This window comes from Solanum dulcamara, chromosome 9, assembly GCF_947179165.1.
Source record: "Solanum dulcamara chromosome 9, daSolDulc1.2, whole genome shotgun sequence".
Classification (NCBI taxonomy): Eukaryota; Viridiplantae; Streptophyta; class Magnoliopsida; order Solanales; family Solanaceae; genus Solanum; species Solanum dulcamara.
In genome coordinates, this window is record NC_077245.1 from 697,544 (window position 1) to 718,989 (window position 21,446).

The 21,446-nt window shown below is 34.7% G+C and overlaps 3 protein-coding genes across 5 annotated transcripts; all 3 read right to left on the bottom strand.

The window, feature by feature from the left end:
* Nucleotides 1-140: 140 nt before the first annotated feature.
* On the bottom strand, nt 141-5,307 carry LOC129902414 (protein NLP4). Of its 3 annotated transcripts, none has more exons than XM_055977646.1 (5): nt 5,053-5,307; nt 3,540-4,456; nt 2,632-2,679; nt 1,661-2,549; nt 141-1,274 (listed from the first exon to the last, which is right to left on the bottom strand). In XM_055977646.1, exons 1-5 carry the CDS (start codon nt 5,144-5,146, stop codon nt 391-393), a joined length of 2,832 nt encoding a protein of 943 aa, XP_055833621.1. In that variant the 5' UTR covers nt 5,147-5,307; the 3' UTR covers nt 141-390. The 3 variants fall into 3 exon arrangements, with proteins under 3 accessions (XP_055833621.1, XP_055833624.1, XP_055833623.1); XM_055977649.1 differs by having other exon boundaries at nt 3,540-4,452; nt 5,053-5,177; XM_055977648.1 differs by having other exon boundaries at nt 3,540-4,567; nt 5,053-5,141.
* Nucleotides 5,308-11,894: 6,587 nt separating this feature from the next.
* LOC129902082 (WD repeat-containing protein LWD1) lies at nt 11,895-15,295 on the bottom strand. Its single transcript, XM_055977115.1, has 2 exons — nt 14,131-15,295; nt 11,895-12,264 (listed from the first exon to the last, which is right to left on the bottom strand). Exon 1 carries the CDS (start codon nt 15,210-15,212, stop codon nt 14,169-14,171), a length of 1,044 nt encoding a protein of 347 aa, XP_055833090.1. The 5' UTR covers nt 15,213-15,295; the 3' UTR covers nt 11,895-12,264; nt 14,131-14,168.
* An 806-nt stretch (nt 15,296-16,101) lies between these two features.
* Nucleotides 16,102-20,691, bottom strand: LOC129902081 (catalase isozyme 3). Its single transcript, XM_055977114.1, has 8 exons — nt 20,601-20,691; nt 19,876-19,972; nt 18,730-19,007; nt 17,200-17,976; nt 16,825-16,914; nt 16,614-16,681; nt 16,436-16,529; nt 16,102-16,340 (listed from the first exon to the last, which is right to left on the bottom strand). The coding sequence occupies exons 1-8, from the start codon at nt 20,613-20,615 to the stop codon at nt 16,281-16,283; spliced, it is 1,479 nt and encodes a 492-aa protein (XP_055833089.1). The 5' UTR covers nt 20,616-20,691; the 3' UTR covers nt 16,102-16,280.
* Between the last annotated feature and the right edge of the window lie 755 nt (nt 20,692-21,446).

A 21,446-nucleotide genomic window follows, 5' to 3' on the forward strand; every position in this document is an offset into this window, starting at 1 on the left:
GGAAACACTATAAATCCTCCAAAATGGGGGTAAAAAAAAAGAAAAAAAATAATAATTCTAAACTCAGCATTTAAACTTTGGGCAATAGGTTCATCTGAACTCAGTATTTTTGACACAAAACCAATATCATACGCAAAAAATAACTAAAATTTTAACAAATTATTTATTTGAATTATAATGAGTTTTAAGTACTCTAGATAAAACAATAATAGCCTTACGGCTCAATACTAATTCATAACAGTCAAAGGGATTGACTAACATGAAAACTCAAACAGAATGAATTTACAATTAAGCAACCAACATTTCTTCCAGTCTCATACCAAATCTAATCCTAAAAGGAAACTATATTCATTTTGGCAACTACTTGCAACTAGGGGGTATACCAGTTGTCTACTGTACTAATATAGGACTGCTGCTACCTAAAGAGCTTCCGAAATGATGCTGTGAATCTTGAACTAAGATGAGCTTGATCATTTGGGAAGACATACAAACATCAATACATTCTTCCAAGTCTGCATCGCATGTTAATAGAACCCACTCGGAGTCATCATCCAAGTACTTGAGTTGAAGTCCACTAGGATCATCTATGCCAAACCGCCTTGTAATTTCTCTCAAAAGATCACTGTATCTCCAACTGTTTTGCATCCGAAACCTAATCTTTTCTTCTCCGTGTGTTACTTTTACACGTGGAGCTTCTTCTTGAGATATCGATGGACTCTTATTCACTAGAAGGCTTTCTGATTTAGGATTCTCAGCGACACAGGCATGGCTTTGAGATCTTGGTATGGTCTTCAGTGCTTCACTTGATAAATGAAGCTCTGGTTCACTTTTAACCCTTTTCACTGCATTACCTACAGACTCTTCCTGTACAATTACATCTTCATCGCCAACAATATTCAAAGGGTGAGATTGTGGCTTTGTCCCGGATGAACAACATTGACTTGAACTTGAACTTCGGCTGCAGGAAGAGGTGGGCGACTTAGATGCATCAGGATTGGGGCTCGTAATGCATCCCTCTTGTTGCGTGTTCAAGGCTGTTTGATGTTCATTCGACTTTGAGACTGCAAAAGGGCTCATTCTTGATGCATTTGGAGATGCCAACTCTGGGAAGTTTGAATAGAAGGACTCAATTTGTAAAGTGCCAGAGGCACCCTGAACGGAATCAATAACACGTTGGATCTTTTGTAAGGAGTGACCAACCTTCTTGATCTTTCGAGAAGGCCAGCGTTTAATTCCATGCTGCCTGCATATCCTCTTCAGAGTGGTAGGACAAACTGTATTTCAAGAGAGTATAGGTAAGGAGGGGAAGGAAGAAGCAGCAAAAAACAATAGGATCAGCTTAAAAGTTTAAAAAATATATATGAGAAAGTAGAGTTATAAGTGCACACAGCGAAATTTGGATCTTATCCATGAAAATTACTCCCACCGTTTCAATTTGTTTGTGTGGTTTTGACTTGGCACAGAGTTTAAGAAAGTAAAGAATACTTTTGAATCTTGTGGTCTTCGATTAAAGATCGAATGTACCAAAATGTCCTTTAATCTTGTGGTTTTAAACATGCCATTTGGAAAGTTTCAAAAAATGTTCTTTTTGAAACGGACTAAAAAGAAAAGTACGACTAAGACAAACAAATTGAAATGGAGGGAGTATTAAGTTACTTACCACCAATGCTCTTTGCAGCATCTTTTAGGCTACCAGCAAAATACTGCTGAAGAACTTGCAAGGTAATAGTCTTCTCAGCCTTCGCACGTCTCCTGTCTCCTGTTCTACCCAGATTTCGAGAGACACTCTCCTCATAAGCAGAATTCTTACGGTGCCTAAACTCCACCGAATCTTTCCTCAGCATTTCATCTGTTTTTTCATCCTGGAATGCAGACATAACAGAACTCTCCTGGAACTCTTCGTCACAAGAGGTCCACGATGTCCTTTCTTGAGAAGTTTCAGTGTGCTCTTTATGTTGCTCAACTGTGTGGTTTGCCACTTCGCCCATAGAAACAGTTTCTTCCTGCAACTCTTTGTCTGTCACAACCCTCAAAGTCCGGCAAACATTTTGTATGATGATTGATAACGAAGTAAGCATTTTTCTATGTTCTTCAGGACTTCTGCAGTCTGAGGGTAGAAAGAACTCCAATACAAAATCAGATGAACCAGTTGAGATACTACGCAGACGTATAGCTACTGCAGCTTGCAGTCCAAACATTTTTGCATAATGAGAAAGTGGATACTCCGACTTGCTGTAAGAGGTAAGATCAGCTGAAAAGCATGGTTGATTAGTCATGAATGCTCTCCCAACAACACCCTGCCCTTTGAGCAAATGGTGCTCAGAGCAAGCTTCATGAAAACCTTGAATGCGGGGGTCAGCTACATAGCAAGCAGAATCCTCTGTGGAAACACAATGAATAAGGTTTTCCTCAGAATGGCGGCAACCCCCTTTGCCTTGTTGAACGCATGGAATCCATGTCTGAGCTAACGGCAATCCATGTGTCTCACATGCAGACTTCAGAACCTCATGAACTTCAGGTAATGCGGCTTGGTAGCTCAAATCACATACCTGATAAAAATATCTCATATATCATGCTGAAAAAGATTATGGTCTTCAAAAATACAATATTTTGCAAATTCAGACCAATTACCTTGGCATCCTGAGCAGTTGAAACTTCAGAAGTCGAGAGCTCGACAGCCTATTAAGAAGTTTGGGAGAATTTCAGAAAACTGGACCCTCACTATATTTACCAAAGTGTGGACAAACAAGCAATTTCGTGTGGAGAACAAAAGCAAGACTCACGCACACTAAATACAAACACCAAAATATCGTGATAAACAGAATGCAGCTTAGGTACAATCTGACCCCTAACCAAGAGCAGTAATGAGGATTAAATAAAGGACAAAAACATCAAATGATTAGAGAAATTAGCAAAGTGAAGATATACAACAACAACATACCCAGTGTAGTCCCACAAAGTGGGGTCTGAGGAGGAGAGAGTGTACGCAAACCTTACCCCTACCTTAGAGGTAGAGAGGTTGATTCCGATAGACACCCGGATAAAAAAAAAACAGTTCAAAGCAATCCAGAAAAAAGAAGTACAAGAGACAACAGATAGTAACAATAGTACCTAAAACAACAAATAGTAACATAATAGTACTACAACAAAATAATATTATAGTCGAAGTATAAATAGTAATAGAAATCAAAGGACAAGAAACTACAAGAGCAATAATACGACTACAAGAGTAATATTATCGTTTCATTCTCACAAAAAAAAATTAAAAAAACTACTATTGTTGTCATAATCTCTGTAACTTCCATCGAATTTATATTCATTTGGGGATTGATGTTTCAGAATTCAGCTTGAGTCTTTGTGAACTATATTTTTATACATGAAGCACATAAAGATATAACAGATTTGGAAGCATATATGCACAGAATATAATACTTAGCATGAATAAACACATGCATATATAGTTCCACTACTTAGCGGAGTAGGGTAGTGAAAACAAATTAGAGGGAATTGATAGTTTCTGAGAGATAAAGAAGACAAACCTCAAGAGCTTTGCACATACTTTCAAGGTCTGAGCGATACTTGATCTTCTGTGTGGTCATGACAACTTCAATAACACCCAAGCAGTTACGACTGCCTTGTTCAAATACGGGAACAGCAAGAGTGCCACGTACATCATACTGCTGTGCATGTTCAACACGCGGATATTCTTCACTTCGGAAGAATCTAACATCCGGCGTCCACTCAGGAACTTTATCTGCAAACACTCGTCCTGGCAATCCAACAATCTCCTTGGAATCTTCATTTGCAGGAAATTGATAGTTTACAGAGACTTCACGGTAGTTAGCAAGCTGAGGGCAATTGAGGTCTAGTAAGAAAGGTTGATCAGTTGTGCTGAGCACACGCCTGCCATCCCTGTTTACTGGTACCCATAGTTGAAGAAGGATATCCTTGTCCCTCGAGCAATCTCTTATGTACCCGAGTGCCCAAAACAATCGATCCATTACAGACGATGAAGCTTTGGGTCCAATCCACCACCTTTTGTTCAACTCAGGAGCTTCAACAAAATGGTTTTCAGATAGACCTGAAGTGCACATGGCATTGTTCATATTCTCACCAAAAGACTGAACTTTAGCATAATTTAGTTCTTGGCAATGGTTTGTCGACAAATTCTCAGTTAAAGATGGCCTTTGCTTTTCTTGTTGGGCATCCTTTGATGAGATTCCATTAAATTCTACATTGCTGGCATCTATAGTTGTAGGCCACATAAAAGAAGAGTCAAATGGCGTGTTGAAGATGGTTGGACTATGTTGCAAGAATTCATTACCATCAGTAGTCTCCAACCAACATCCCTCTAAAAAGAGTCCATCCATGTAATCCAAATCCATGAGATAATCAGATGGGGTTGTCAACAACGGATTCGAAGGAATAACGCGTTCATCCATTGAATCAAACCTGTCTTCAAATTCCAAAGATCAGTACTGTACTTGATCCAAATTTTTGGTAATCACTAATCAGTCCTTCTAGATACAATCTAACTTTAAAAAGCTCCAGTCTTGAAAAACCAAATCTGCCAAATTTATGTTCTCACTGAGAATCAGCAGTAAAGCAACAAGGATAGAGGAACCAAAGAATATAAAACAAAAACAACAAAAAGAGGATATTTAGCTCCAAGAATCAAATATATGAAGAAATCAACATATTCCACCAAGTTGGGTTTTGTAATCTTGGTATACATATCTTATTCCAAAGTAAAAAAAAAGTAGAAGAAGAAATAACCAGCTACCACCAAAATATAGATCTATACAACAGTGTCTCAAGCAAAAGAAAGTTGCAAGAAATGAGGCCAAAAAGAAGAAAATGAAAACTGCACATCACTAGATTACTATGTACATGAATAGGCTTACATAAAATTCAAGATGAACTAGTTATATGTATGAGACATAAAGGCAAAACTGTTTCTAGCCATAGGAAAGTGTGTACAAGATGATTTCATCCAAGTTGAAAACATAGACAAAAGATGAATAAGAAGAAGAAGAGGTGGGAGGAACTCACTATGAAAAAATGATTCTTGGATATTCCAATTTGCAAAGGTCAAAACTTTGCTGAGAAAATTTTCTTGTGGTTGTCTAAGAAGCAACAACAACATCAGCAACAAAACAAAAACATATGTAGGGACTAAATGTCCCTCTTTAGATCTTTCCTCTTGAAATCCCCTCCACAACCCACAATCACAAATTATTCTCTCTCTTTCTATCTATTTCTCTTACATATTCTGTCATTAGCTCTTTTGAATATGATTCCCTTCAAGCAAAGTCTGCCTACAAGAGAAGATTCCACTTACCAAGTACTGACCCCACCACCTAATCCCCCACCCCCCACGCCCACCCCACCCCAACCTAACCTCTGGGGATTCCCATTTATAAAGTCAACCTACAAATCAAGAAACAACCCCATTTTAATCCAAAACTCAAAAAAAGTAAGTAACAAACATTTATTAAGGTAAAAAGATTTGATTTTTACAATCTTTATTAGCTCAAGAAAACTCAAAATGGGAAAAAATATTTGATTTTTATAGACTCTTTAATAGCTCAAGAAAACACAAAATGTAAAAAAAGTGTTTTTTTTTTTGGTGGCATTGTGAGTAGAGAATTGTGTGTTTGCCACTCCCCTATTTACCCCATTACTATATTTAGATGCTTTGTGACGTCCCCCCTCGAGAAAATGTTAAAATAACAATCAACTTGCAATTTTGCAAAAAGGAAAACAACTTTTTTCTCACGCGCAGCGAATGTCGCGTGTAAAAGTGACGTAAGAAACTTCAAGCACAAAATAAGAGAATGTGATTGGGGCGTGCTTCTACTCATAATTAGAGCGCGTGATAGATTAGTAAGAATTTATTAATAGTTTAATGTCTTAAGTATATGGGTAATCAGATTCATGACAACATTTTTGTGTAATTTTAGGTAGTGTTAATACAAATCTCAACTCCACAACCAACAACACATTAGGACCACGAGGACCACATTTAGGAAGACTTCATTAATTCCAAGTTGAAATTAAATTATATACTCCCTCCGTAATATATTAGATGGACATTTCCAATTTTATACGGTGATTAAGAAATTATTAATATATTGGGAGATTTTATCATTTTGTCATTTGTTTATATCAATGCAATATACATAGACTATTGAAATAGCTAGTATTGAGAATTGTTTGCATTCAAAAGACCATATTAATTGTAGGAGTAAAATAGGAAAAATTTAATTAATTCTATCTTGATTTATTAAGTGATCGAGTAGTATGAAACAAACATTTTTAGTAAGATATCCATTTAATATGGGACGGAGGGAGTACCAATTATTATACTCCCTCCGTCCATCTTTACTTATCCACTATACTAAAAATAGATGTCCAACAATACTTGTCCAATTTATGAAATCAAGAGATAATTTACACTTAGTTTCTAATTTACCTTTATCATTAATTAGTAGTTATTTCCGTATTGCATTTATTATATTCAAATAGATATATGGTAAAAATTACCTCTCTATTTATAATTTCTTAAGAATTGTACAAAATCAATAGTGGATAAGTAACAATTAACGGAGGTAGTATTATATAAAAGATAACTATGAGTTCTCACTCACTATATAAAAAAATTCATTTAATTGATCTAGGTTAAGAATTAAAATGTAATTACTTTGTACTTTTGGTTTAGTGTGTGTCATTAGGAGGACTCGCATGAATTGTCAGAAAAGAATATAGTTTAAATTTTTCAAAAAAAAAAAAACAATGGATAAATATTACTCAAAAAGAGATAGAATAGAAAAATATATAAGCATGTGAAACTCCATTGAAATGATAACCCATCTTCTTCTTGTCAATTTCCCTTTTTTTTTAAAAAAATAATTACACATTTTAGAGTGATTTTTTTTTTGACTAATTACCATTATTATTCTGCTTTTAGTTTTCTTCTTACATGTTACTTTTGATTATAAATTATAAATCCTTTCTTTCCTTGACTACAATTATTGTTGTTCTTATTATTTAATTTACTGTCTTATTATGTCTAATATTCTAAAATTAACCAAAAAAGCGACTCCACTTGGTTGAGTATTATTTATGAATGTAATTAAAGAAATGGAACCAAAGAATATGTAAAGAAATAGCAAGTTGTTCCATCATACTCACTTTGGAATCATCACTGTCCAAATTAAAGGGCCCTTCACATGCTAATCCTCCAATTAACAGAGATTAAGTTTTCCTTAAAACTTAATTAACAAGGAAATAGAAAGGGTTTAACAATATATAGCAATTCCGAACTTGTGACACTTGAAACGGATAATAATTAAGTTGTAATCGGTAAATCGTATTCAAAATGTAATGAATGAATAAATTGGTGACACTATCGTTTAAATTGTAACAAATAATAATTAAGTTGAACCGATAAATTTTATATGTTCACATTGTAATAAATAAAACAATAAGCTAAGTTATTTTAGAGTAACGCATATAACCTTATTTAATTTGAATTTTATTTATATTCCTTGATAGTATAAGATTCTTTTAACATCTTGAAAAATGAAGGAAAGCTGAAAATCAATAGAAACCCATTATATTTATAGGGGATAATGTAAAAATTATTTATACCATAGTGTAAAAATATTGAATTCATATTTTTATTTATTTATTTGTTAAGTTAAAGAATATTAATTCCTACTCTGGCCGATAATGAAATTCCATCCACACAAAACATTTTATAAAAAGTTTGTTTTCTTTTTGGCTTCAAGTCAACATGATGAGCACTATCTTTTAAATTATATACTGCTACTGTTTTTAAAAAGCATTTGGGATCATACGTAATCAATATATGACCTAAACAAATAATTAAAAACCCAAAGATTTGATCCAAAATATATATATATTACTTTTTGTATGTAATAACTTTTTTTATTATAATATCACGTATTTTTTCTTCTCTCTAATAAACTCTGTATTTCATCAAATTAAGATAGGTAAAATTAAAAAAAAAAAAGAGAATATATATATATATTTTATACGACGATGCTAGGCGAGATATAAAAATTAAGAAAGAAATGTTTTTGGCATATACTAAAAAGTAAGCTTTGATTAGGTTTTACTCTTTAGTGAGTTATATGTGATACGAATTTAAATTATATTAATCAAGCTAATAGATTTTAGACAAAAACGACTCGACCTGAATACCATACTATTAAAACAAAAAAGAAGAAGGTATTTTTAGTACTTATAATATCAACCATGACATGATATTTTATGCCTATAAAAACATAAGTATTTGCTAAAGGTATATTTATAAATTTAAAATTATATTATAGCAACTTGTGGGTAGCTATTTGATCAGCAATATTTATTTTTATATTGCTTCTACTATCAAATTACTCTTAATTATAATTACTCTTAACTTATGACGTATCAAGCCTATTTGATCTGAAAATTAAATTTGATTGTCTAATTGACCATGAGTTTTGTTTTTTTTCATTTGATCTTTACATTGTAACTAATTTTTAAACTATTATCTTAATATTTCCTCAATTTGCATGATTATATATTATTCATAGAATATAAAAGTCAAATTAATATCTTATACTCCATAATCAAATGATATCAACATAATATGATGAGTATTATCTTGTATAGTTTTTGCAATTTTTTCGAGAATTTTAAATGCATTTCAATTAACCATCCAAATAAATATGAATTCGGTTCAATGTTAATAAAGTAGATATGGAAATCATAAAGTGTATGCAGACTTATCTCAGAGGTAAAGACGTTGTTTTCAATAGACTCTCAATTCAAGAAAAAAAAAACAGTCTTAATTATCTCGCTAGCTTAGCCCTCAATCCATGTATGAAAATCTTAAACGACCCATCTTAAAATGAAAGCAGAATACATTGAACTAATCTCTTAATTAAATTTTCCTGTTAGATACTTTTGAATGTAATTTTGTAAAAGTTTTTGTGCATATTCTTTAATATCTATGACTTATTCTAAGTGATTCACTTATCTACGCACACATAATAATTTTAATTGAATCTAAATCTTATAATATTATTATTGAAGAAAGTTCGTTGCCCACGTAGTAAGTTGACAATATTAAGAGTTGTACTTGTTGTGGAATCGTGATTACCTATGCTATTAGTTTTAGCCCCAACCAATAATATTAGTTTTAAGTGTTTGTATTGCAGTCTTCAACGCTTATCTTCTTGCTTTGACTTTATCTTACGATATTTATGTACACCAAATTATCATAAAGATTGATTAAAGACTATATTAATGATAATTGTGGACAGATTTCCTATTGTAAATGGTCAATGAGGATTCTGCTAAAGATACCAAAGCAAATTTGTGATTCTGCTTTATTCTATGTATCGTATATCGATTTTTTCAAAGATTAATAATTTAACACATTAGGTATCGTGACAATAATAAACATATATAGCTGATGTGGCAATGATTACTCTCTCCTCAATACGGTGGCGTACATAGAATAGAATTTTGTGATATTATCATAGTCACTCTAGACATGTCGAATTATGATTTTGTTAGCCTTCAAAAAATATTGTCAATCTTTAATAATAAGATTGCGTTTTGACACTACCATCCGGGTTCAATCCCGAAATTTAGTTGCGATTACCTATACATTTCAATTTTTTATTTTTTTTTACATCGTTATACATAGTCCAAATAAAAAACGATAGAGTTTAACTGAATTCGCAAAATCCGCCTTATATCCATCATTTATTTCTGAAATGGAACAGCTGTTACCACCCCTTTTTGTTCATTTCTTGATGTATTTGCTTTTTTTTTTTTTTTGATAAGGTAAATATATGGCAAGGATGGTTAAGTTTTAGCATGTAAACTGGGTGAGTGAAACAAAGTATAATAGAATGAAAATGATCAAAATATAGTACTTGAACATACAACTTTTAACTTATTTAGAGTTCCAACAATTACTACTAAGCCTCAGTCCCAAACAAATTGAGGTAGGCTAATATGAATCCCCATTCCTTCATTTAAGCACAGAGGATTGAGAATTAACATACAACCCAATCACCAAAAGAGAATACTCTATCAAAAGATGCACTGTTTTCTTGGATTACTCCTTACAGGACACAACACATTTGAATATACTGTTATTGCCTTCACATTGGAGGCGTTACATTGAGACGAGATGTGATTTTCTGACCAAGAAACTTGTCAGCCAGCAGCACATTTCATGCAAAGGATTGTAATATTTATTTCTCTCAGTATCTATATGGGCCGCGACTAAATAAACATCTAAGGGAAAGAACTCAGACCTGTGTATTTTTCATGAGTGAGTTGAGAATCGAATAGAGACCTCAATCCAACTGCAGGTAGATCTTTCTTTTCTTGCCTGCAATAACAAAGCCAGCAGATAAATAGAGATGCTAAAAGCCCCACATATGAAAAGGAAAAGAATACAATGAACAGGACAAACCAAAATATATTTCCGGTGGACTTCAATAGGGAACGAACTCCATGAAACATAGCCTCATTAACTACATTTTCATATGTAAAGGGAAGCTTGCTGATCATTCATCATTCAAGCTCTTCACATTAACAGAGTTATCACTGGTGCCATCATAGCCAGGCACGTGCCGAAAAGCATCAGATAACTTAAGTTTACTACAGTTGGAACTCTATGGGTGTGTAATCAAAGCTGACGACAAGAAAAAAGCGCTAGCAGAAATGGAAAATATCTATATTTTTATATGGACTTGATGAGGTCTGAGATCGTTTGGACAAAATCCAAATAATGAACCCAACTTGACAGCAGATGCTCGTGATTACCAGGGTGAAGAATAAATAAATGAAGGGCCATCTTCACACTCCCCCGTCAACAAAATGATCAGAAAACAGGACTAGGAGAAGTGGGCAATATCTATATTCAACAGTGGACTGGATGAAATTCAAATTGGTTGGACAGATCTGTCTTATGAAAATCGAAGTTCAAAATTTCAAGCTGAACAACAAATAGACAGAGTGTCAACTGCCCACGCTATTCGATCAAGACACATGGAGGAAAAGTGGAGAATATCAATATTCTACAGTGGACCAGATAAGGTCAAAAATTGGTTGGTCACAACTCAAACCTGATTTATGAAAATCGACTTCACACCAAAAATTCAAGATTCTCAACATCACTAATAAAGTACAGAGTGGATCACCTTGTTGTGCTTCGTTGTCAAGACACAAGGAGGAACTGTTTAATTCTCTGCATAACAACAAGGACCAAACCTTGACAGGAAATAATGCAGCATCCAGTTAAAACATCACAAGAGTTAGAGTAATCCACACATGCACCATTAAAGTAGTGTAGGAACCAAAGGTCATTTTTCTTCACAACATGGTGTCATAATCAGATTGAAGTACCTACTCCTGCCTTTCTAAGTTCACATATACATACATAACACAACAACTAGTGTAATAACATGCTTGAAACCCTTTTTCCCTGTGTAATAGATAAACATTTTTACTTTTGCAATTCACTAAAAGATTACTGTGCCAACAATTAGCAGGGGAAAGGTGCACTATACCTCTTCATCACGATACATGAAATTCATGAAACCTTCATGGTGATTAAAGTGACAAGCACACTTCGGAGCATATGCTGGTGGCTGCAGATAGTTTGGCTCGAGGCAGAGTCTCTTGGTATCAGAGTATGAGAATTTCCTAGTCAGGAAAATCTTTATCATCCGAATAATAAATACCAGGGACAACAATGACAGAGCAAAAAGCAAGCTGCTCGTGGACTAGTTGCATGTTAAATAGTCAAGGAAGATTCTGCTACGATACCAAACATTTCTTTGTTGAGAAAGATAACAGTATACTAACCATCAGCACAAAGGCTGTGTTGGAGTCATATTTATAATTACAAATGAAAGCAGAAGTGTGGCCTTGTTCTCTTACAAGAATCCTAATAATTCTAATAAGAGTTTTAGTTTCCTCACCACTGTTTTCTTCACATCAAAGTTAAAATAACAAAATACAATTCATTTTCATTCTCTGGATGGAACTGCTTCAATCTTCAAAACACCTAACCTTCATTTTCTTCCACACAGTCCACCATATGCATGCTGGGGTGTTCTCCACCACTTCTTCTGACTAACATTACCTCCCACATTAATCCAGCACATCATAAGATACCAAACCATTTCTGAATCTGCTTTATTCCATTGTATCGCATGTTCTGATTCACTGTATATCAATCCAATTTTTATTTTTTTTAAGAAAGTCAATCAAATTTTAAGTCTCAAGTCTCAACAATGAAAAACTACACACTACCAATACCAAAAATTATACAGATTCGCCACATATCATTCAAAAATGAGTTTTCAACAATGAAAAAGTTCACCCTTCACCAAAAGCAAGCATAAGCATCATCGCAAAAACTAAGTGTATTCTTCATATATAGAGTGACCAATATGCAAGCTACTTTATTTAACCATATTTAGTGATAAACAATGATATTTAATTATATTTAGTGATCATTAATAACTGCAATTACACTCTTAATGAATTAGATAGTAACTTCATCATAACAAAGTGTATTCGTCCTAAATGGAGTGATCAATTGATTAATTTGATGTGAACTATTTCATTTAACCATATGGAGTGATCGACAATATTATTTAACTATATTTAGTGATCAATTAATACCTCCAATTAGATTCTTAATAAATTAGATAGTAATTTCATCATGATATATGATCAACTAAGTGTTATATTATCCCAACTACAAATTACAAACAATTATAATAAGCCCACCTTTGGGCTTCAATCACTTATGCACCACTCTATACTGTCTGCATTCTTGACATTGTGTTGTCATTCATCAAGGTGTGTGGAGTTGTCACACTAGTGCTGATTATCAAATGCTCAATAAAGGCAAGTGAGTATGATGCGCACGCGACACTGGTGTCATTTCGGGGAAAATTCTCTTTCCGCCCATTAAAACTCCATCGTTCATTGAGCAAATTTTTTGGCAAGTGATTAAACATGTCACTTTGCTTCAATAACTTGGGAAACAATTCCAAGACACATTCAATCCGACAGAAGAAATCCTCCTCTGTATAAACAGGAATATTGCATCATATACATTTATGACTCCCTCTTCGATCATGATCTCAAGAGTCACAAATGTTTTTTATCCAAGTTTATCACTAAATATAGTTAAATAACATTATTTATCACTAATCAAATTAGTCAATTGATCACTCCATTTAGGACAATTACACTGAGTTCCAAAATTTAGGTGTTGGGAGTAGCTGATTACAGGTATTGGTTATTCAGAAACCATTGGAGATACCTACTCTTTGAACTGACAGAGGTAAATATAGAATCTAGAGTTTGTGGGTTAAAAATGAGTGTGATCTTATATGTACACATTTTAAATATGTTTTGCATATATATACACACACAAAAAAAAAGTAGATTCACTTTGCATACATACACACACACACACACACACACGTAGATTCACAAGAGAATTGTAGGTTGCATTGAAAGTTAATCCTGTTATTAAATACAATTACAAGATGGAAAGACATGTTGCTATCCTTTTGCTCATTTCTGAATGACTCAGATTTCAGATGTTTCAAGGGAAAGTAACTTTTCGGAATGGTTATTAAATGACCCTTGAAACTCTCATTGTCAGTTGATAAGAAGTTTAAGCTACTACTCGTATTTATCTTACAAGTAACAATTTAGAAAGCCCAGCATGTTGAAGTACAAACAGTTCCTTAATGTAGAAAAAATCCTCCCGGGAACATCAGAACACATATGATTTGATTAGTCCAATTGCTGTTTTTCAATAAACATAATACAAACTACAGAAGTTGTAGACCAACCACAACAATGCTGACGAACTGAATCCCACAGACAATGTGAATTCCAGTTACTTCTATGATAATAGAGCCCTAGGTGCAAGAGATAGCAAAAGCTGTTCAGGTCTAACTACGGTCAGTAATAAGCCTCTTTTTTCATTTTGGGAATAAAATACCAAAAAAAAAAACTTTACTTAGAGAAGAATGTTGCTAGCAGGAAGACTGAATAAGAAGATACTTGGGCAGCTGCTTGAAGTGCGAGCGAGAATAGCTAATTCACACCCTTAGAATCTGAAGCTTGTTGGAGAAGGCAATGGCAACCCAATCAGGCTGGGATGAGGACCACTGAAGCTGCTCGATTTCCGCACCTGCAGTATAAGCCAGAATTGGATCCAATCCACCTTCTATTGGCTGACCCATAGAAGAGAGATCCCAAATAAGCGCCTGGGAGTCGTCGCCAGCAGTACAAATGTGGCAAGAGCTGTGAGGAGCCCAGGCAATGGCATTCACACTAGCCTGGTGCCTCTGTAGTTCCACCACGGGAAGTGTAGGGAAACGAATGTCCAAAACTACAACCTTTGCACTGTCCATTATTATGGTGGCCATGTACCTAGGATCCTGCTTGTTCCATCCAAGGCGTACAAGAGGGGTATCCGGCTCGGAACTCTCATAGATTATCGTAGAATGCTCCTTATCACGAAGATCAAAAACCCTAACGGAGCCATCAGCTGAAACAGAAGCAAAAACTCCAACACCACCCCAAGCAATATCGTAAACCTCCTTGTCATGAGCAATTAGCTGGGTATCCACAGTCTCCCTCTCAATATCCCATATAGTGCAGGTAGTATCGATGCTCGACGTACCAATTCGCCTCGGCTCAGCTTCATTCCAGTCAAATGAGGTTAACGGGCCGGAAAACTCACTGTTCCGGTTGTTATTAAGTAGGCTCTTGATTTCAACCCGACTATTATCACTAGCGACCCGCCAAATCCGAAGATAATCACTGGATGTAGCGATAAGGTCCGGCTTCTGGCACTCCTTATCAGGTATGAAGATAACTTTAGTAGGCGGATAGGGGTGCTCAAATGAGAGTTTCGGGTCGGACCGAATCTCACCATTGGAGTCATCAAGCTGCACAATCTCAACTCGGTTCGGGTACTGCTCAAGCAAGCTAGCGATGGCGAGACGGTACTTCTTATCCTTGCGAACACTCCAATTCATAGCGTATATGTGCCATGGAGCCTCGTAGGTGTAGATCTCGGAGCGTCTCTGCTGTTCGTCGGAGCCATCTTGCTGGTTCGGATCGCTGCTCGCTCCCATTTCTGATTTCTTCCGCCGCCGACCGAATTAGGGCTTGAAAGAAACAAAGATTCGGAATTTAATTGATCGGAGAAGAAGATTTAAGAGCCTAGTCCACCACATATATATAATTTCAGAAATTGCACTTTACTCCTTTAGTTTTACTAGTGTTTATGCACGTACGGCTATTTCATGTTAATTAGTAAAAAATCAAATTAGGAATTGCACTTACTCCATTAATTTTTACTTTCAAGTGTTTCATTATGTAAGCAATTCAATCAATTAAATATATCAACTCTTTTTAATTATATATTTAGGCTGCAATAAGATGTAAAACCTCATATATGTTAAGATTGATGGTATATTTTGAAAGATATGATATATTTTACATTATTAACTTATTTGATACGTATGAACACGCATAGAAATTTTAAAAAAATATGAGTCAAAAGTGTCTTATATGAACGTTTTCTCATATATTCATGTTCTCAAGTATTCTACTGTCGATGAATTCAATCACAAAATAATGATAGATAAAGTTTAAATGAGATGAAATTAATATACATATTTTCTTTTCGATCAGATTTTATAGGTGGGATAAAAACAAACTAATTTTGAGAGAGAATTATAAATGAGTTAAGAAGGTCCATCGACATGGTGTTTTGTGTTTCTAAAATAGTACTCATAAAATTTATAGGTGAGACCCCATCTTCTAGGTGAGACCCCATCTTCTAGTAGTTTAGAACATTTCTTTTTAAGAAAAGAATTAGTAATCGAATTCTCCAAATTATTTTTTTCAAAGGTCGATGCTTTAACGGGAAGTGACTGTAAATTAGTTATCAATATGTATATCCATCCGCGGTGAAATGCACTTCAAAAGGTAGAACATAATGAAACTGAGTAAAGATACTTGAGACTAAAACGTTTAATTTATTCAAGTGACGGCAACGTCAGAATTAATACAAGAAAGTTTGTTTGGTACAAGCATACAACCCCAATCACCAAAACAGTACACAACCAAAACAAACATTGTTTTCTTGGATTACTTCTTCACTACAGCAACACATTTGGATATACCGTTTATCACCTTCACATTGTAGGCTTTACATTGAGACGAGATGCGAGCTTCTGACCAAGAGACTTGTCAGCCTGCAGCATATTCATGCCAAAACAAACATTATTATCAGTGTGTCCTTCAGGATAAATGCGGGGCTAAAGAAACATGTAAGGGAAAGAACTCAGACCTGTGACCAGTATGAAATCCAAACACTGCGAATTTCATGAGTGGCTCGAGGATCGGATAGAGCATCAACCCATCTGCAGATAAATCTTTCTTGCCTGCAATCACAAGGCCGGCAGATAAGTACTTACTTGATAGGTGTGGTAAGTTGGTGAGTGAAAATAGCAAAGGAACTAGACTACCTGTCCGGTGCCCAAGATCTGTAATGTTCTCCTGGCTGCTTGAAGTTGTTCTCTTTCTCAATGATGCACTGCAATAAACTCGTCACGGTTTACAATCAAGACCACATGGAGGAAACAAGACTAGATAAAATGGAGAATATAGATATTTATGAAAATCAACTTCGCACCAAAAAACAAGATTTTCGATGTGAACGATAAAATAAACTGTCACCTTTTCACGTTTTCCTGTCAAGACAGGAGGAGGAATTGAGTACTGCTCCGCATGACGACAAGGATCAAACCTTGAAGGGAAATAATTGACCTGTAAAAGCATACAGCATCAGGTTAAAACATCAAAAGAGTGTGAAGTATCAATGCACGCACTCTTAAAGTAGTGTGGCAACCAAAATTCACAACTTGGCTTCATAATCAGACCAAAGTACCTACTCCTGCCTTCCTTAAGTTCACATAGACAACTGAACAACCAGTCTAATAACATGATTAACAACCCCTTCTCTATCCTTGTGAAGTGGATAAATATTTCTACTTAAGAGAATCCACTAAATATTACTGCACCCACAATATGCATAGCAAAGATGTACTATACCTCTTCATCACGGTGCATGAAATTCATGAAACCTTCATGGTGATTATTGTGATGAGCACACTTGGGAGCGTTAGCTGGGAGCTGCAGATAGTTTGGCCCAAGACGGTGTCTCTGGGTATCAGCATATGAGAATATCCTAGTCTGGAGGAGCTTATCATCCGAATAGTGAACACCAGGGACAATAATGGCAGGGCAAAAAGCAAGCTGCTCATTCTCTGCAAAGAAGTTATCTATGTTCTTATTCAATACCAAGCGACCAACTGGTTGTAATGGCAAGATGTCCTCAGGCCAGATCTTGGTTACATCTAGGGGGTCAAAGTCGAATCTGTCTTCATGATCAGGATCGATAGTTTGGATGAACAGTTTCCACTCGGGATAGTTCCCAGCAGCAATTGAATCATAGAGATCCTTGGTGGCGTGACTATGATTTGCTCCACCGACCTTAATAGCTTCTTCATCCAACAAGCATTTGACTCCACAAGTTGGCTTCCAATGGAATTTCACATAATGTGCTTTCCCAGCTTTGTTGATCAGCATGTAGGTATTAACACCGAAACCATCCATGTGCCTGTAATCTTGTGGGATACCCAGATCATCAAACAGGAAACTGAACATATGAAGACTCTCTGGATGGTGAGAGAAGAAATCAAGGATCCTCCAGTTCTCCTGAATGTGAGTCTTTGGATTTGGTTTTAGTGCATGAACCATGTCAGGGAACTTCATTCCATCACGGATGAAGAAGACAGGGAAGTTGTTTCCAACCAGATCAAAGTTACCCTGAAATACAAAAATGAGCACAGATGCAGAGGTAAAGAGAAGTGCAGTACGTTTGTTCAGCAACACGAACAGAAGACAAATACCGATTCAACAAAAACAATTCATGAAAGCAGCACATTCATGTTCAGCAAACACAAAAGAAGTGCAGTGCCTTCACTGTTCAGGAAACAGAAAATGGCCATTAAGTAAATGGTTATTTACATCAGATAAAAATCATGAGAACAAGAACCAGGGAAGAGAAGAAACTTGATACACTTAATTGATTTTGAACACTCTCTTTTACAAGTGAATACTCCCTTCAACATCGTATTTTTTCGAAATCAATGAGTGACCAAAACCATTCCAATACAGCACCACATAAATGATTTTATGATCTAAGCATGGTGTTTGGGCTTATAAACAGTTGCAGTTGGATTGCACTGAGATTGAGAGAGTGAATTGAGACTATTAATCTGAACAAAAGTGTTGCTGTCTAATATTACTCAAGAGGAACAACCAAATGGAAAATCATGCAAATTAAGCATCACTAAAGGCTCAAACCAAACACTTCTCATATAGAATATTTAACCTTACTTCAACCTGTTCTATAAATCAATTGCTGATTCCAAAGCCAGGGAGAAATTAAATATAAGCTTGTGTTTCGGCAATGCTCACTACTTATCAGCTTGACAGGCATATGATTTAGGGTACTGATAAATAACAATCTGTAATGAAGACATTGCAAGAAAAAGCTAGCATCTGATTAAAAATTACCTCTCTGGTGTAAAATTTTACAGCGAATCCTCTAGGGTCCCTGAGGGTTTCAGGGCTTCCACGCTCGTGGATAACAGTAGAGAACCTCACAATAACAGGTGTCTGGACCCCAGGAGCTCGAAGAAAATCAGCACATGTAAGATGGGATATATCATGTGTGACTTCAAAGAAACCCTTAGCACTGGCACCTCTGGCATGAACAACGCGCTCTGGGATTCTCTCACGATCAAAATTGGCAAGCTTCTCCACCAGATGATAATCCTCGAGAAGAATTGGCCCTGAAAAATGAATAACGTGTTTCAATATTCTTATCCATGGTGCGAAATCCACTAGAACTGGAAAATGATGCAAATTTTATTCTGATATTCCTAAAACAGAAATCTACAGAATTTTATTTGTACTGATCTCATGAAAAGCACCTCTATTACACAGGACATATTGCATGATTTGAAAGATGCAAGGAGCTCTTTAGCACTTTAATCAAGTTCTACCAATTCTTGCCTGCTTCAAATTATTCAAATGACATAGAAATAGTGAAAAATGATAGTCTTGAAGTTCCCATCATGAATTGTTTCCATCTTTCTACCATCTACATTTTCTATCTTATTACACTATTTTCTGCTGACTGTTATGAACGATGTTACTCATACTATGTTAAATAACTCTTCAAAAGAGAAGAGTTTCAAAGCGTATGTCCAAGAACAAAAGTAGTAAAGCAATTCATTAGTTGCCATTCAATAACTGACCATCTAGATAACACTTTTTCTAGATCAGGTGACACATTCACTTTCTGACCTGATTCAGAAATATAAATAGGAACATATGCACCCAGAGATGAAAGACACTATATTGTCTCAACTTCTATCATCTTAACCATTAAAGTAGCTAACCAAATGCATGCCCCTAAAACAACAAGATATATCAGACTGGAATCTGGTATCCCTCGCGCACAAAATATTACAAGCTAGAAGGAATAATTGTTCTTATCAATCAACTAAGCCTTAAAATACCCAAACTAACTTCTGTGCTGTCAACTTATCAATCTCCCTTCCTTTACAAGGTCGGGAATATATTCTTATACCAAAAAATAGAATAAAAAAGCAAACTTTACACACCAGAAGAAAGATAAGAGAAGGAAAAAAGTACCTCTAGCTCCAACAGTCAAGGAAGAATTGTTGTTATACACTGGAGCACCAGAATTTGTTGTCATGAAAGGGGAATTGGCAGCACTTGAAGGACGATACTGCATCAAATCTCACAATCATTAATCACGAACCTCAAATGTTCACATATAATATATATACCAACCAAAAATCCACCGGAAACGCAAGTAAGTCTAGTTCTATCAATTTCCAAAAAGTTGCACTACCAAAAATATAAACAAAAACTAAACTATCTTCCACGAATACCCTTACCAAACCATAAAAGATACGAAAACAGGAGTTAGATTTCTGGTTACTCAACTAATAGTTATTATCTCGAATATCATATCAAACTACACACACTAAACCAAACTCTCTTTTAAATCAACAAAAAAGAGACCCAAACCAAAACATAAAACTAGGGCAAAATGAGCTTCAACTGCCAAATTAAACCAGAAAAACTCAAACAAACCAAAAAAAAAATTCGAAATCTCAATTTCTCCGCATACATCCTACGCATACCACAATCAAAACGTAAAAAAAAAAAGGAAAACAAATACGTTTCACACGATAAATAACAATCCACAAATTCAAATTTAACAACTAACAAAAAAAAATCCTTTTTTGGAAAATCAAAAGAAATCATCAGCAATCATACAGATCAAATTTTTAAAAAAATCTATAGAGTACAAAAAAAATCTTCAATAGAAATTGAACAAAAAAAAATACCTTGTAAGGATCCATGGCGAAAGAAGAGAAGAGAATTTAGACCGAAAGAGAGAAAACTGAAGAAGAAATTTGCTTTTTTTTTGAGGGGGGGGGGGGTGTGTGAAAAAAATAAGTGATTTGATATTTTATATATATAGAGCTTGTAGGGCCATTTTTCAACCGCCTAAAACTCTCCTTTTTTTGGCTCGCGTTTCTATTTTTTTTTTCATTTAAAAATAATATCCACTGCTTATCTACTTTTTTTCTTATTACGAGTAGTTTTTTTTTCTTTTTTTCTGGAAGTGAATAAATTATGTACCAAAACATGCAAAAAAATATTATCTTATTTGGAGTTGTAAAATTACAAATAATAATAATAATAATAATTACGTCTCAATTTAAATAAATTACTATCGATTCTCAGTCCAAATAAAACTGAAGAGTTTGAATTATAAGAAAATAAATTTTATTGAATCTGTATAAAATATATTATCTGTTACTATAAAAGTTTGAATTGCAATAAATTAATTGTGTTAGATTGTTCTCTTACTAGTAGATGTCACCTAACTCTTTAAGTATGGATTACACATAATCTTCAAATTTAGTATAACCATATCTCTAATCTCAAGAAAATAAAATAATTAAAAGAAGAGGGTCCACAAATCATATTTTGTGCTTTACCCAATCATTTTTTTCCTCTTTTTGTAGGGTTGATTAATAAATGTCTTTTTCTTAGGCCATAATTTTAATTATTTCTTTTTAAAAAAATACGTAACTATAATTCTTAAAAGTAAACATTAGACTCTAATTAATATTTAATTACATATTGCTTAATTTTATAAAATAAAATATTAAATTATCATTTAA

What these genes read in the sequence shown, in the direction of transcription:
- LOC129902081 (XM_055977114.1), bottom strand. An exon ending in TAAAATTTTACACCAGAGAG is followed by an intron (nt 17,977 to 18,729) that starts GTAATTTTTAAT and finishes TTTGTATTTCAG; the next exon opens with GGTAACTTTGATCTGGTTGG. An exon ending in GGATTTCATACTGGTCACAG is followed by an intron (nt 16,341 to 16,435) that starts GTCTGAGTTCTT and finishes AATATGCTGCAG; the next exon opens with GCTGACAAGTCTCTTGGTCA.
- LOC129902082 (XM_055977115.1), bottom strand. Translation starts at nt 15,212, where the DNA reads ATGGGAGCGAGCAGCGATCCGAACCAGCAAGATGGCTCCGACGAACAG.
- LOC129902414 (XM_055977646.1), bottom strand. Translation starts at nt 5,146, where the DNA reads ATGTTGTTGTTGCTTCTTAGACAACCACAAGAAAATTTTCTCAGCAAA. An exon ending in GTATGTGCAAAGCTCTTGAG is followed by an intron (nt 2,680 to 3,539) that starts GTTTGTCTTCTT and finishes ACTTCTTAATAG; the next exon opens with GCTGTCGAGCTCTCGACTTC. An exon ending in CAACTGCTCAGGATGCCAAG is followed by an intron (nt 2,550 to 2,631) that starts GTAATTGGTCTG and finishes TATTTTTATCAG; the next exon opens with GTATGTGATTTGAGCTACCA.